This window comes from Sorex fumeus, unplaced genomic scaffold (assembly GCF_029834395.1).
Source record: "Sorex fumeus unplaced genomic scaffold, SorFum_2.1 ptg000055l, whole genome shotgun sequence".
In the NCBI taxonomy this organism is placed as follows: Eukaryota; Metazoa; Chordata; class Mammalia; order Eulipotyphla; family Soricidae; genus Sorex; species Sorex fumeus.
Window position 1 is genome coordinate 4016111 of NW_026606112.1, and position 16846 is coordinate 4032956.

General features: G+C 44.0%; 1 protein-coding gene across 1 annotated transcript in view; it reads right to left on the reverse strand.

Moving 5' to 3' along the window:
- Positions 1-16846, reverse strand: part of WDR19 (WD repeat domain 19) — a 69870-nt gene that overhangs the window by 52339 nt on the left and 685 nt on the right. Inside the window, exons 2-6 of the mRNA XM_056125621.1 lie at positions 14265-14356; positions 13917-13982; positions 12610-12735; positions 9158-9273; positions 4219-4334 (exon numbers count right to left, since the gene is read on the reverse strand). Of these exons, the coding sequence (XP_055981596.1) occupies positions 4219-4334; positions 9158-9273; positions 12610-12735; positions 13917-13982; positions 14265-14356 (516 nt within the window). The remainder of the gene's footprint in view (positions 1-4218; positions 4335-9157; positions 9274-12609; positions 12736-13916; positions 13983-14264; positions 14357-16846) is intronic.

Sequence of the window (16846 nt, forward strand, 5' to 3'; positions counted from 1 at the left end):
GATGCTGGGAATCAAACCTGGGTCGGCCACATGCAAGGCAAACGCCCTACCTGCTGTGCTATCACTCCAGCCCCACCAACGTTCATCTTCAACCTTTTCCCCTCAAAGCCCTGATCTTCAGTCAGGTAAGTCTGGAGCCAACCAGGGCGACGGCAGTACGTCTTCCTACTTTGTGGAGGCCGTTTTACTTGGGGGAGTGTCCGGGACGATGCGCTTTCCTGCAGTCCCCTTGAAAGCAAACTTGCCAGGACCAAGGTCGCGAGGTGGCCTGAATCGCAGCTGCTTGACAGCAGTGAGCTGTGTGACCCTCTGAGCAGGGTGGGGTTACATGACAGAAACAGAAACAGCAGAGCATCCCACCACCAGCCCAGCCCTTCCTTTCCTCCCTTCTCTGGGACGGTAGGCTGGTGAGATGTGGCCATGCTGGCTGGGAGGAAGATGGAAGGAAGCTGCGGTGCAGGATACACAGACAGCCGGCTGTCTCGAGAGGGAACGGAGGACAGCAAGCACACAGCCAGGGCTCCGAGACTGTGCTGGGGCTCTCAGTCACACCAGTTTCACCTGGAACCCAGCAGATCACTCCAGGTCTCCTTTAAGATTCAGATCCTGGGACTGGAGCAATGGTACCGCGAGAAAGGAGCCCGCCTTCCATGCAACTGACCCTCAGTAGATTCCAGGTACCCCACAGGATCTCCCAAACCCACCAGGAGTGATCCCTGAGCAGAGAGCCAGGAGCGAGCCCAGAATATCTCCAAGTGTGCCCCCTCCCCCCACAAACAAACAATCATAAAATCCAATTTCAGGGGTTAGAGAAATAGTGTAGGGGTTAAGGGACCTGCCTGGCATGTGGCTGCCCCTGATTCAATCCCCAGCACTGGGGAAGTAAGCCCTGAGCACTGCTAGGTGTGCCCCAAGAACAAAAAGGAAAGAAGAAAAAGATTGCAATGCTTGGCCAACTCCACAAAGCACCTGTGCTCCAGGATTTTCATTCACAAAATGGTTATCTGAAATGGGTGGTTCCATGGGACCAAGGGTGTCTCAGCATGGGGGGGGGGGGGGGTTCTGTCTTCTGGAGAACAGGGGCTGGTGGTGGGCAGCCTCCCAGGGTCTCCTGCCTGCACGTCAGCCCCATCCCCTCCCCTCTGATGTGGGCTGGGCCTCCGGACTCATCACATCCGTGGTGGGCTTGCCCCCACCAGCTGCTGGACTGTGGGTCCCTCCATGGGGAGGGCTGGAAGGGGTTATTCCAGGCAACAGAGAGGAGTTGAGGCACGGTGCACAGACACAGATCTGCCATGAGTCAGTGCTGATGGATAAAATGTTTACAACAGTCTCCAGAGAAACCATCAGGCAGAAGTATGCAGCCACTCGCTTGGCTTGGATTCCTTATCTGCAAAATCCCAGAAGCAATGACTGATATTTAGTTTATTTCACCTATAGGAGGCAAGGGGGATGGGAGTGGGCTGCCCAGCAGCACCCAGGACCTGGGGCTACTCCCACCTACTCGCCACTCGGCCCCACAGTTCTGGGTCACACAGTGCAAAGACCAAAACCTCAGCCTCGCTGACCCTTGGTTTTTTTTTTTTAATTATTATTTTGCTTTTTTTGGCCACACCCAGCAATGCTCAGGGGCTACTCCTGGCTCTGCACTCAGGAATTACTCCTGGTGGTGCTCTGGGGTCCATATGAAATGTCGGGGATTGAAACTTGGTGGGGTATATGCCCACACCACCTGCTGTAGCTTGCTCTGGAACCTCGCAGGCTCTTTGAGCTAAGTTCCCAGACCCAGCGTTCATTAACCTGTTGAGTTTGGGATGGGGGTTGTCATTTGGCAAACAACAATAACTAACACAACCCATATATTTTTTTCATGGGGGAATCTCTTTTTCGTTTGTTTTTGTGCCACACCTGAGTTACTCCTGTTGCTGCACTCAGGAATTATTCCTGGCAGGCTCAGGGGACCATATGAGATGCTGGAGACAGAACCCACCTGGTTGCATTCAAGGCAAGCGCCCTATCTGCTCTGACTCCCAGCCCTTCTGACTTCTAACATACACAGACCAATACTACATACTTGGCAGATATTTAAAGAACATATTGAGGGGTAGAGTAATAGTACAGGAGGTTGGGCATTTGCTTTGTATGCAGCCGAATGTGTTTAATCCCTGGCATCCCATATGGTCCCCTGAGCACCACCAAGAGTAATTCCTGAGAACAAAGTCAGGATTAAGTCTTGAGCACTGCTGGGTATGGCCCCAAAACAAAAAACAAAATGGAAAGGAAGGAAGGAAGGAAGGAAGGAAGGAAGAAAGAAAGAAAGAAAGGCGGGAGGGAGGGAGGGAGGGAAGGAAGGAAGGAAGGAAGGAAGGAAGGAAGGAAGGAAGGAAGGAAGAAAGGAAGAAAGAAAGAAAGGCGGGAGTGAGGGAGGGGAGGGAGGGAGGGAGGGAGAGAAGGAGGGAGGGAGGGAGAAAGAAAAGGAGGGAAAAAGGAAGGAAGGAAAGAAGGAAGGGAAGGAAAAAGGAAGGAAGGAAGGAAGGAAGGAAGGAAAGAAGGAAGGAAGGAAGGAAGGAAGGAAGGAAGGAAGGAAGGAAGGAAGGAAAGAAGGAAGGAAGGGAGGAAGGAAGGAAGGGAGGGAGGACAAGAGAATGAAAGAAAGAAAAAGAGAGAGAATGAAAAAGAAAGAAAGAAAGAGAGAGAGAGAGAAAGACAGAGAGAAAGAACATCTGAAAGACAGCTCTAAGCACCAAGAACATGCTTGGCAGGTGAGAGGCGCAGATTCAATTTCCAGTACTGCATGGCTCTCTAAGCAGAGAGCCCAGAGGAAGCCCTGAGTACTACCAGGTAGCTCCCCCACCCCCAAAAGAAAGCCCAAATGTGTTAGTCAATATTATTCCAGAAATGCTAAACCATAAGCCAAGTAGTGCAGTGGAATACCCTTTCATGAGATTAAGTGCTACTATTAATGCAAATTCCTTCAAGAAAGAAAGGAAGGAGAAAAAGAGAAAGAAAGAAAGAAAGAAAGAAAAAAAGAAAGAAAGAAAGAGTTTAATCTTTTAACTAAAGATCTAATTAATTGTGAGGAACTTGAACAGTAAAATTGAACTCAAGAATTAAATTTAATTAGGGTTAATTTGGCATCATGTTAAAGGAATATGACTTAGAATGACAGATCAAAGTCTCAGTCAGGTTACTGATATTTATGGTCTAGGTATACGTATGTAGAGTAATATTTTTATTTATTTCACAAAGACACAGCTTGAGTGTAACCCTTAGAGCAGACAGTCTGTGGTAAGGGTAGAAAAGGGGAATGTACAGAGTTCTTCTTTCAGACCGAAAGTTCTTTTCAAAGAAGCATATTCTTGTGCCCAGGAGGAGCAAGAGGAGCACATATTGGCATGCACAGGGCCCCAGGTTTGGTCTCTGGCCCCAGACGGCCTCCCGAGCACCTCTGGGTATAGCTTCCACGAGCGCCAGACCCCCTGGGGAGGCCTCCCACCTCACCGAGAAGAAAAATGTTCTGGTACATAAAAAGAGAAAAAAAAATTTTGGTAGTGCTGGGGAATCAAACCCAGGCCCTCACCTATGCACCAACTACCTCACCCCTGCGTTACACTCCCCACCACAAGAAACAACGTTTCTGATGCTTAGGGTATTAAGTTATTGTATATCTATTTCACATTGAGATTAAAAAAAAACATTTTTTTAAAGTTTTTTATTCATTCAAGCTGGGGGCGAGAGATGAATTTTACATTTTTAACAATTTTTTTTTTTGTTTCTGGTTTGGGGCCACACCTGTTGATGCTCAGGTGATGGGGATGGGGATAGTCTAACTTCTAAGATCTAGAACACAGGCCTTACTCCTAACTCTGCCTCAGGAATCACTCCTGGCGATGCTCAGGAGACCACATGGGATGCTGGGGATCAAACCATGGTCGGCTCCCTGCAAGGCCCTAGCCACTGTACTATTGCTCTGGCCCCGATATTTAAAATTTCTTATGGCTTCAGCAGATAGATAATACCTTTTTTGCAGGATGCCACACCTAGTAGTGCTTAGGGATCACTCCTGGTGGGACTCAGGAGTGGTACCAGGGATCAAACATGGGTTGGCTACATGCAAGGTATGTGCACTGCTCACTGTACTATTGCTCTGGCCCTTCATAGGCAATTTTTATTTGGGAAAAATGTGGACTGCATCAGGTACTGAAGTCAGCATATTACCTGTCTTATTGTGTCCCCTTCCTGATTGCTAACTGTAATCAACTTGTCTTCACCACCCAGAGCAAGCAAATTTTCCATGTTCCAACAGCCGCATGTGATTCTCTTAGTATGTTTTCCTGAAAGAGAGATGATTGTTGTACAGACACATGAATTTCTCAACACACACACACACACACACACACACACACACACACATACACACACACCCATCCCTCTTAATCTGTGCTGTCAATTGAAAGGTTATGTGAGATATTGTAGAAATTAAGCAAAATTAGGAATTTCACTTTTCATTACAGCACTAAGAAGCCTTATTTATTTACTTTGAGTTTGCTTTTAATTTTTATAAAGTTGTTCACAGCAGTTCATTACAGATAATATTCAAACACCAATCTTATTAGAATGCCGACTGGTTCAGCCCTTTTGGAAAACAGTATCTCAAAAAATTAGAAATTGAGCTCCCATTTGACCCAGCAATACCACTCCTGGGAATATATCCCGGAGAGGCAAAAAAGTATAATCAAAACGATATCTGTACTTCTTTGTTCATTGCTGCACTGTTCACAATAGCCAAAATCTGGAAAAACCCCAAGTGCCCGAGAACAGATGACTGGTTAAAGAAACTTTGGTACATCTACACAGTAGAGTACTATGCAGCAGTTAGAAAAGATGAAGTCATGAAATTTACATACAAGTGGTACTACATGGAAAGTATGCTAAGTGAAATGAGTCAGAAAGAGAGGGACAGACATAGAAAGATTGCATTCATCTGTGGAATATAAAGTAACACAATAGGAGACTAACACCCAAGAACAGCTGAGATAAGTACCAGGAGGTTCACTCCATGGCTTGGAGGCCAGCCGCACACGTTAGGGGAAAAGGCAGCTCAGATAGAGAAGGGAGCACCAAATAAAGGGTGTTGGGAGGATCCTCCCAGGATGGGAGATGCATGCTGAAAGTAGACTATAGACTGACCATGATTTCCAATCAATGCCTCTTTTGCAAACCACAGAACCCAAAAGGAGAGAGAGAACAAAAGGGAATGCCCTGCCACAGAGGTGGGATGGGATAGGGGGGTGGGGGGGTGGGAGGGATACTGGGATCAGTGGTGGTGAAGAATGGACACTGGCGGAGGGATGGGAACTCGATCATTGTATAACTGAAACCCAAGCACAAAAATTTGTAAGTCTACAACTGTACCTCATGGTGTTTCACTAATAAAAATTAAAAAAAAAAACAACAAATCCCACCAGCGTGTACCTTCCCATCACCATAAGAGGAAAGTGTGTGACGATTGTTGCATTTCATCCTGGAACCATTTAAGCCCTTGTATAAGAGATTTCAGGCATGTATGTTAAGCCCAAATGAATGTGTGCTACTTTTGGTACATCAGGGGGCTAGAGTATGAAAGGTCTGGGAATTCTGAAATTTAGAATACAGTTATAGAAAGAAAGCTTCTTTAAAAGTTTACTAACTTTGCTTATAACATACTAAGTCTTAAGTCAAGGAAACTATACATAAATGTAATAAATATTATTTTCTAACTTCCAATCTAGAACACGGGCCCTAATTTATAAAGGCATTTTACTCCTTAGCAAGTTCGTATGCCCTATAAACCAAAGCTGCAATGCTAACACTTTAGAGAAGTAATTCCCAAGGCACTAAAGTCATCTTTGTCATATTAGCTTCACTGTGTGGTGGGTCCTTGGCATAAATGAATTCAATATTCAGTTTTATTTATTCATTTTTTTGTTTTTGTTTCGTTTGAGGGCCACACCTGGCTGTGCTCAGGGCTTACTTCTGGCTCTGCACTCAGAAATCACTTCTGGGGGTGCTTGGGGACCACAGGTGGTGCCAGAGATCAAACCCAGTCAGTCGCATGCAAGGAAAGTGCCCTGCCTGCTGTACCACCTCTCTGGCCCTTTGACTTCATTTTAACTAAGCCATTTGGCTCTCCATATTAAAAGATTTGTGTGATAATCCAGTGCAAATATAAGTGTGCCCTGATGAGACTTTTGGTACTATTACACTCATTGACTAGTTAATATCAGTTAACTAGTTAATAGGTTATTTACCAACACCAGTGGAGTGGGTGAGGATAACACATCTCAGAAGTGTACCTGGAGTCTTACAGTCTCAGGAGAAGGACGGTGCGGCCGGGGAGAGGAAGCCAGGGAAGAGGAGTGTGTGACGCAGTCTGAGTCTGCAGGGCCAGGTCACCGCAGGTGGGGGGTGGGGGTGGGCACTGTGAGGACTCCAGCTTCAGCCATCTGTGAGATGGAGGGCCGCTGGAAAATCCTGACCAGAACGTTCATTCTGGCATTGAGACAGGATGTTCTTTTTTCTTTCTTTTTTTTTCTTTTTGGGTCACACCCGGCGATGCACAGGAGTTACTCCTGGCTCATACACTCAGGAAATACTTCTGGTGGTGCTCAGGGGATGCTGGGAATCGAACCCGTGTCTGCCGCGTGCAAGGCAAACACCCTACATGCTGTGCTATTGCTCCAGCCCCAAGACAGGATATTCTTCAGCAAAGCAAAAGTTTAAGAAGTGCAACGGGTTAAGAGACGGCAAAAATTTCGGGCCCATGTGAAGACAGGAGCATTATTTGCAAGATTGATTTGGAAAATACTCGCAGGGAATTCCTTTTAGATTTCCTGGCAAACCAGACATGGAAGGGATGAGAAAAAGAGGTCGAAGAGGACCTGAAGGTTTGGTTTGAAGATGTGAAAGAAGGGAACATTATTCACAGCAAGAAGGACAACTCGGGGCCAAAAGAGGCAGTGTCCCCTAACCTCTCTCGGGAGAGCTTGCGAAAGCATGTTGGTGCTACAGAGTCCTGAGTGTGAAAGACAGAAAGCTGGGACTGTCAGGAGATGGCTAGTATTTCACAATACTAGCTACTGGACACAAAGTGAAAACAACATTCAGTGAATAGATGGGTAGATAAGAGATTTTGCTGATCATAAATGAAGTGAGGTAGGCAACTCAGAAGGGAAAACTATGTGAGGATGTCAAAGTTTCCAGAGACCAACCCCATGTATCTATGAGAGGGAGAAGTGTTCTTTTCTTTTTTCCCATGAACACCAAGCTCACCTTCCTTCCACAGCTTAGAATTGTCTTAACGCCAGCTGACATGTGCCGTGTGGTGGGGCCCTTTCCAGGAACCGGCTCCTTTGATTAATATTAAACCATGACACTCTAAGACAGTTGGGCTTTCAACTGTGCTGTCAGGAGACTGGGGACACTGAGCTGAGCCACCGGTAAGTGAAATTCCTGCATGTCTAGACCACGCTGGGCCTGCGCCTCCCCTCATTCAGGGGAACAAAGCAAAGCAAGAGAAAACAGGGGTCACTGGGTGATGGTAAAGTGCTGCCAGGTCACACTATTATGGCTCTGCCAAACGCAGAACAGCTTGGAGTGAGGAAAGTAAATTGTTTAAAAAGGGTGCGGGCAGAGGGGCCATATCTGGAAATCAAACATACTCCGAACTAGGCAGCTATATTTAGCTAAGGGACCCATTGCACTGGGATCTTTCCAGGCTCGATTTAATGACCAGTCTGTGAGCAGGATAAACATTCACACCAACTCCAAAGATCACATCTAAAATCATGTACATAGGACTAAATACCTGGCATGAAATAAGCATGCTTTGATGAGTTATTTTCTTACACCTCAAGAGGCCAATTTTCTGGGGCTCCCAGGCTGACTGATGAAACACCTTTTGATGAAGGAGGGGGCAGAACATGCCACAATATCAAACAGAGTAGTCTGGAGAGCAGCAGCTGATTTCTAAATTTTTAGTGAACTTTTTTTTTTTTTTTTTGCTTTTTTGGGTCACACCCGGTGATGCACAGAGGTTACTCCTGGCTCATGCACTCAAGAATTATTCCTGGCAGTGCTCAGGAGACCATAAGGGATGTTGGGAATCAAACCTGGGTCGGCCCTGTGCAAGGCAAACACCCCACCCGCTGTACTATTGCTCCAGCCCCTAGTGAACATTTTCAAACGAATCAGTGACATTACTTCTTTCAGCAGCAGCATGGAAAATAGTAACATCCAAAGTGTTCAGAGATAAGGATTTGGAAACGATGAAGCATCCTTAAATGCAAGGCACAGGCTCAAATATTCTAGGGCACTAGAGTTTAAATCCTCAATGAGAAGTAAAGGACTTTCGGGCTGGAGAGATGGTCCAGTCTTGCCTTGACTCTGGCCAGCCTGACTTTGATCCCTGTCACCCCATATGGTGCCCTGAGCACAGAGCCAGGAACGAGCCCTGAGTGTGGGCCCAAAAGCGAACAAAAAAAGAAGTAAATGTGTGTAATCCATGATGACTAAACATCTTTTAAGGAATAAGAAGTAAATGACTTTCCCTGGGCTCCTGATGCAAATGAGCCAGTGGTCTCACTCGCCAGGTGATATCACATCACCGACACTGTTATCCTCTGGTCTCCAGGGGGCAGACGCTCAGTGACCAGAGTTAGGGGACTCAAATGAGAAACTGAAACAAGAGGGTCCAACAAGGAACAAAGGCAGCCACCCCACCCCCACCCCGCCCCATCACATATCCTCTGGCAAATACAGCTCCTAGTCCATGCCCAGGTAAACGGAGTTTGGTGAGAGTCAGAAGGCAGGATGAGAGTGCTTTGAGTCAGCAAATGCTCAGCCCATCTGTTAAGGGGCAGATACACTAGTTATTCCACACCAGAGGTACCATATGGGTGAGAATGGAAGGTTCAGAAGCCATGACATTAAAATGCTGGATCCAAAGGCACAACAAGGTTGACCTTGGCTCAATCTACTCCAAACAGCCTGGAAAGGGAGTTTCTAAGCTAGATAGGGGAATCTGACACAAAATGTTCCTTGAAATATGCAGGGAAACAGGAAGCATCAAGATGTACATTTGTACAAATATTTAACAGTGTTTCCAGCTATGACCTACCAAGGACTGGAATCTTTCGAGATGTCTGATGGTTATAAATAAGCAGATTTCCTTTAACAGTTCCAACAGCCAGGTAACTTCCAACTTTTGACCACAGAAGAAAAGACATTTGATCCCTGTAACATTAAGATACAAACACTTACACATGTACAATCAAAATCTATACCTTAAAAATCTTTAAAGGAAAGTATTTCATGAATGGTTGTAACACACTTAAGGTTACAAAATTACAACTTGATGTTTTAGGACAAAAATTAAACACAAAATTAAACATTAAAGAAAAGGACAAAAATGAAACGCAACACATCTTGAAGACACTATGTCTTTGGTTTGATTTGGTTTGGTTTGGTTTTTGAGCCACACCTGGCCATACTTAGCAGTTACTACGGGCTCTGCACCCAGGAATTACTCCTGGTGGGGCTAGGGGGGTCTCTCAGCAGGTGACCGAGCGAGGCATACTGCAGCAGCCCATTCTTGGGAGACAGAGGTTCTTCCAATGTGTGAATGTGGCTCAGATATGCCTTGTTTGGACCTGGCTGCGGTCTAAGATGCTCTATCCAGCCTTTCTTCCTTCCCTTTTCCCTTGCCAGGATCACATGGACTCTGGGGTCTGGGGATCTTCAGATTTCTTCTCTCCTCCTCATTGTTCCCCCAAAGGCATTTCCTGTCATAAATCTCCTAATTCATTTCACCCTAGTTTGTTTTCAGGGTTTTGGTTTTTGGCTTTTGGTTTGGGGGGCGACGTACAGTTGTGCCCAGGGATCTGCGGACTCAGGGGACTGTGTGTGCTGCTAAAAACTAAATCCAGGTCCCCACTGGCTGCGTGCAATGCAAGCAACCTACCCGTTGTACTATCTTGCTGGCCAATGTAACCCTATTTTGAACTCCGCTGCTCTAAAACACAAGGTGAAAGCTGTAAACTGGATATGTGAGCTGAATAATATCAGAGAAAGGAAGTGTGTGCCAAGCAACTCTGGAAGTGTAACATTAGACAAGACAATGGTTTGCAAATACAAACTATCACATAACCACCAACGAGAAAGAGGAGTAAATGGTGTAGTCCAAGGTTACTTAAATACCCTTAAAAGAAGAATCAATTGAAAAACAACTCTCTCTTTTTTTTTTTTTTAATTTTTGGGTCACACCCAAAGATGCACAGGATTACTCCTGGCTCCGAACTCAGGAATTACTCCTGGCGGGGCTGGGGGGACCATATGGGATGCTGGGAATTGAACCCAGGTTGGCCACATGCAAGGCAAACACCCTACCTGCTGTGCTATTGCTCCAGCCCCAACTCTCTTTTCTTCAAACACAAGAACTGTAGAAGTGTCTAGATACTAAGGCACACATAACTTTCCAGTAATACTACTAGATTTAGTTAGTGTTAAATAATAGTACATATTTCTGGCCAAGCAAAACTTAATGCAGGATACATTATACTGGGGGCCTGGGATGCAGCTCATGCCTCGCATGGGTTTGAACCCTGGCATCACAACAAAACAAAACACACCATTCTAGGGAAATGCAGCAGGTTAAAAAACAAGGCAAATTCTCCAAGTCGCAGGCTTCTAAAAGGTCCTGTTTGGGGCCGGAGCAATAATACAACAGAGGGTGCTTGCTTTGCACATGGCCAACCCGAGTTCAATCCCCAGCACCCCATATGGTCTCCCTGTCCACCAGGAGCAAGACCTGAGCACTGCCAGGTATGAACCTAAAAGTAAGAAATTAAAATTAAAAGGTACTGCTGATAGGACAATTGAAGGCCAGCTAAAAGAGCAGCAGAGTGGAATGATGAGTGAGTGAGTGTGTGAGTGAGTGAGTGATCAAGTCCAGTGGCCTTATACTATGATCCAAGCAAGTAGATGATGAGTTTGTATCTTGAGTTTCTTCCAAAAGGTACTGCTACATCATATATACATAAATACGGATTGAGGTAGTTCAGTGACAGGGTTTTTGCTTTACATGTGTGAGGCCCTGAGTTCAAATCACAGCACCTCAAACAAATGAACAACAATGAAAGTTTTGTTTTTTATATGATGACTTCTGCAAGCCTCGGAAGGTTCAGGTAAGTACCACTATAATCCTACAAGGGTGCATAACAAATATATTTAGTAAAAAATGAAGCAAATCCAACAATTGTGTTAACATAATGACCTGAGTGGCTCTATTGGAAGTTTTGTATGACTATCTTGGAAGATGTTTTATGTACTATTTAATTGCCATTTAAGGTCCTTTGACTCAAGGGACTCAAATAAAATTAAAATATAAATGGAATTTAAGTTGTTTAGGGTAAGTATGTGATATAAAAATATTTAAGAGAAGATGATAGTCAAAATTCTGTTTGTTAACTATCTGTAGATAGTATATTGACCATTAAAAAAAAAAGAACAAGAGAGAATACAGGGTTTATGGTGCACGCCTGCTTGCAGCTGAACTCAGCTCAATCTCCAGCACCACACAGTACCCTGAGCATTGCCCGTGTAGTCCTGAAGACCCTCCTAAACAGCTAACCATCTGGATAATTCTCAGACTTTTGCACTGAATGGCCAACCCAGTCAGATGTGGTCCCAGGCCTCCCCAACCAACACTGCTTGGGCGGCTCAAAAATAAACACTGTAACACTGTCCTCCCATTTTTCATTGATTTGCTCCAGCGGGCACCAGTAATGTCTCCATTGAGATTTGTTGTTACTGTTTCTGGCATATTGAATATGCCACAGGGAGCTTGCCAGGCTCTGCCATGCGGGCGGGATACACTCGGTAGGTTGCCAGGCTCTCGGAGAGGGACGGAGGAATTGAACCCGGGTTGGCCGCGTGCAAAGGCAAACACCCTACCTGCTGTGCTATCGCTCCAGTCCACAAAATAAAATAAAATAAACAAAAAACAAAATCCAGCCAGGAGACTCAGATTATACAAAGGTCTTTTCAGTATATACCACTACCAGTAAAACAACTTTTTTTGAAAAATAATTTATTTGGGGGGAGGGGGGTTTGGTTCACACCTGGCGGTGCTCTGGGGACCATAAGGGATACTGGGGATCAAACCCAGTCAGCCAGGTATAAGGCTGTACTATTCCTGCTGTACTATTGCTCTGGCCCCAAACACCTTCCAAAACCAATAGGATCACATATAACAATAAAATGAACTTCTTTTTTTTTCCCCCTTTTTGGGTCACACTGGCAATGCATAGGGGTCACTCCTGGCTCTGCACTCAGGAATCACTCGTGGCAGTGCTCGGGGGACCATATGGAATGCTGGGAATCCCACCCGGGTTGGCCACATACCAGCAAACACCCTACCTGCTGTGCTATCACTCAGTCTCTAAAATGAACTTCTATAAGAAATTTTATAACCAGTGCATCTTAATAATGAAAGGACTAAGTATGGATAGCATTACACCTACAAATCATCATGTTTCTAAGTACAGATCCACAAAATAAAGTTATCCTTACCTCAGGCCACTGTCTAACTGGCAGGTTTTGTTTTTGTTGGCATCCCACAGGTAAATGCAACTAGATGTCTCAGCAATCACTGCTAGGATGTCTCCATCTTTATCCCAATCCATAGCAACACAGTTACTTAAAAAAAAAAAGAACAAAACATCAATCATCAATATGCATTATTTTTTTAATGGGGGAACGCATCTACTCATTGCTTTTATAATATCTTCATTTCTGTTGTTGGGAGGTGGAAGGGAAAATAACTTTACATTTCAAATCTCATTTTCACTTATTTCATAACATAATATCTAAGAAGACAGCATTTCCTCGAATCATCAACACAACCCGGCCTTTAATTAAAACAAACTCACCAAACATCTCTACCAAAAGAATCAAGAGTTAACATGTATGATCAAGTTTTGGGCGGGAAAGAGGACAATGGGTAGAGTCGTTCTGAAAGGTTATTTCAGATTTACAGAGAGGAAAAAGGTTCTGACAATAAATTAAGTTAAATCTGGGCTCAGGAGACAGCTCCAGGGTCTGGAGGACATGTTTTGCATGTGGGAACCCTGGGTTAATCACCAGTACCGCATGGTCACTTGCGTACAGCAAGGAGCAGCCCCCAATAGACCCTGTGAGCACAGCCATGTGTAGCCTGAAACGTTCAAAAAAAAAATTTAAATAGAATTAAACCCAGATGAATTGTTTATCTAAAAGATAATAATAATAATTATAATAATAATAATAATAATTAAAAGATAATAATAATAACAAAAGAATGAATTGTGACTTGTTTTATTCGGAGGCCACACTCTATTGTGCTCAGGGTTTATGCCTAGTTCTGTGCTCAGGAATCATGCCTGTTGGGCTCAGAGGACCCCATGGGATGCTGGGAATCAAATCTAGATTGGCCCCATGCAAGGCAAGTGCTCTATCCACTGTACCATCACTCTGGCCTAGGAAAATTGTTTTATTCTTCAGACTGTTCAAGTGAGCATTCTCAGAGATTTCAGAAGATACAGAAAAGGAAAACTTTCAAACTGTTGATAGAATCACCTGCAATTAATGACAACAGGTAAGAGCATTTTAGTGATCCGCAGACACTTGAATATTTGAATCCTTCTTGCTGTATTCTCTCTCCAGCCCCCTCATTAACTACTTTTGGTGTCAAATAAAAACACTTTGCAAAGAAGAAATCAAAAGGAGATGCAGATTATATATTTTATAAAATTCCATTTGCTTCTAGCTTTAAGAGAGGACATTTTTATCTTCAAGGGATCAAATTATGAAAAAAAATTTTAATACATCTCTGCACTTACCCAGGTAAATTAATTTTGCTTCTCTTTTGGCCATGGCGATCAAAGATTTTCACAATGTGATCAGCTCTAAAAGCAATTACAACACAAAAGTGGGACTGAAATGTTTTTGTCTCTGTATGATAGAAAAAGAAGAAATAAAACTGCCATCTAAGTAACTTCAGCTTTATCTCATGCCAGTTTCATTATCTGTATCTAAAAAGTTACCATATTAACAAAGAAGAAGTCTCTGAAATTTTATGTTAGTGTGATAAATACACTCCTTTTCCCACCATCCCACTGGAATTTCTAATGAAGAGGTGGTGAATTACACAGTCCCAGAGCCACATAAAGTCAGGATGGTTTACTTACCCTGTTACAGCCAGGTAGTTCCCTGAGGTTTTTTGCCAGGCAAACTGTATTGGAGAACCAAGCCAAGACTTGTCGAGAAGTGAGAAAACACGCTTAAAAAGAAAACACAATTTTCATATTTTCAAGACAGGCAAGCAATGATGGAGCTGGAAAATTGCCCAAGCATGATCATAAAAACTGTAGGTTTGGGGCTGGACAGACAGTTCAGTGGGTAGGGCACTTGCCTTGTATACAACCAAGCCAGATTTGATCCGTGGCACCCATATGATCACCTAAATCTTGCCAGGAGTAATCCCTGAGCACAGAGCAAAGAGTAAGCCCCGAGCACAGCTGGATATGGGCCCTGGAACTTAAACAGAACAGTAGGGCCAGAGGGACAGTACAGTAGGTCGATCGATCCTTTGCCTTGTGAGTGGCTGACCCAAATTCTATCCCGGGCACCCCACATGATCCCCTAGCACTGCCAGCAGTGATTCTGTGCACAGAGCCAGGAATAAGTCCTGAGTGCTGCTGGGTGGGGCTCAAAAACAAAAACCCAAAACTTAAAAAGAATGGTAAAATCTTCTTAGAATACACCTGAGAGAGGTCCACAATGCAGCAAATAAAATAATCAATGAAAACCACAATCTGGCCTGGCCTCAGTAATATACAGGAGAGCATTTGTTAGCAGTTTTTTTTATTTTTGAATATTTGTGAACATCAATTTTCTAAAAATACATAATATCTGAAAGCTGCTAAACATAGAGCTTAAACAGAATTTAGCTAATTATTAGCAGCATAGATTTTTTTTTCTTTTTGGGTCACACCCAGCAATATTCAGGGGTTACTCCTGGCTCTGTACTCAGGAATTTCTCCTGGCAGTGCTCAGGGGATCATTTGGGATGCTGGGAATCGAACCTGGGTTGGCCGTGTGCATGGCAACATCCTACCTGCTGTGCTATTGCTCCAGTCCCCAGAATAGATTTTTAAAAATTGAAAACTGCTTTTTACAAAATCTTAGGAATGATATAGAAATAAAAAATATCTACACTTCCCTTCAAAGTTATTTTCTTCAGATGACAGAGTGTCAAGACATCAAGTACGGCACTTGTCATGCAGAAGGTCCACCTGGGGTTCAATTCACAGAATCATATATGGTCCCCTGATCCTATGAAGAATGACTCCCTGAAGACAGCAGTCAGAAGTAATCTCTGAGCACCACCCAATGTAGCCCAAAACTAAATGAAAAAGTTATTTTCTTCATTCACCCATTAGATATACTCTCTTCACCATTAACTGTTTAATGGTTTAATGGTTAATTTCCACCTTGACAATCTTAATTTGTGGCATAGTAGACACAAGCCACAAATTGTTTTGAAAATTTATTGAGGTCTTGAAATGTGGATAGTTGGAATTTAGATATGCTCAAACATAAAACATGTATCAGATTTCAAAGATGTTGAAAAATAATGCTGATCTATTTTATTGATAATTTTGAGTACCAATTGCACGTTAAAATTATAACATTTTGGATTTTGGTAAAACTAACTTAATAATTTAATTTTACCTTTTTATTTTATTTTTTGGGGGGGGTCACACCCGGCGATGCACAGGGGTTACTCCTGGCTCATGCATTCAGGAATTACTCCCGGCGGTGCTCGGGGACCATATGGGATGCTGGGAATTGAACTAGGGTCGGCTGCGTGCAAGGCAAACGCCCTACCCACTGTGCTATCGCTCCAGCCCCCTATCCTTTTATTTTTCAAATTTAGTGTACCTACTAAAACTTTAAGTTATATCAGATAGCACCGTATTCAGGTAATAGAACATCTAGGAACATAGACCTTGAATGAAAAACATCTCGATTTTAATGGTCAGATTATACAGTGATGTCCATACCTAAGCACATGAAGTTTTAACTTTCCTTGTTGTTGTTCTGGGGCCACGCCCAGCAATACTCAGGGTTGGCTCCTGACTCTGTGCTCAGGGATCACTGCTGGCGGGACTCCCCACTGTACTATCTGTACTAACGCTCTGCTCTACATAAATTTTTTTCAATACCACTACCGGGGACACTGACAGTTTGAATAATAACAGAAAACTCTCCCAATGTTCAAAATTAGACATCCATCAACATGTATTTCCAAAGTGAGAGACAAAATCCGTCTCTACTGAAAACTAAAGTGTTTAACCATGATGCATCCAAGTATCATAGTACAAGGATGAGTGAAATGCAATAGAAGGATCCCCTTGGGCAGTTTCGTGGCCGGCTGTGCGCTAGACCCCCCCCCCCCCCCCCACCGCGCAAAGGCGCTGCACGCTTAGGAGGGACCACTGAGGTGGAATTTCATGAACCTCATGTTAGACCATGTCTGGCTGTGTTCTCACAGTTTTCTCCGATGGAACGATACAGATGCTTCACCTCGACACAGTGCAGGGAGAAGAGGTGCCGGCCTCGTGGCCAGAAACCCAGAAACCGTAGCTTACATTTTGCTTGTTGTTCAGCTGCGGGGGATTACAGCAAAAACACTCTAAACGCCTCAAGCGATAAGAACTCCTAAGTCAGGTCCAAAGTTTCTGGTCCGAAGACAGGATCGATTTCA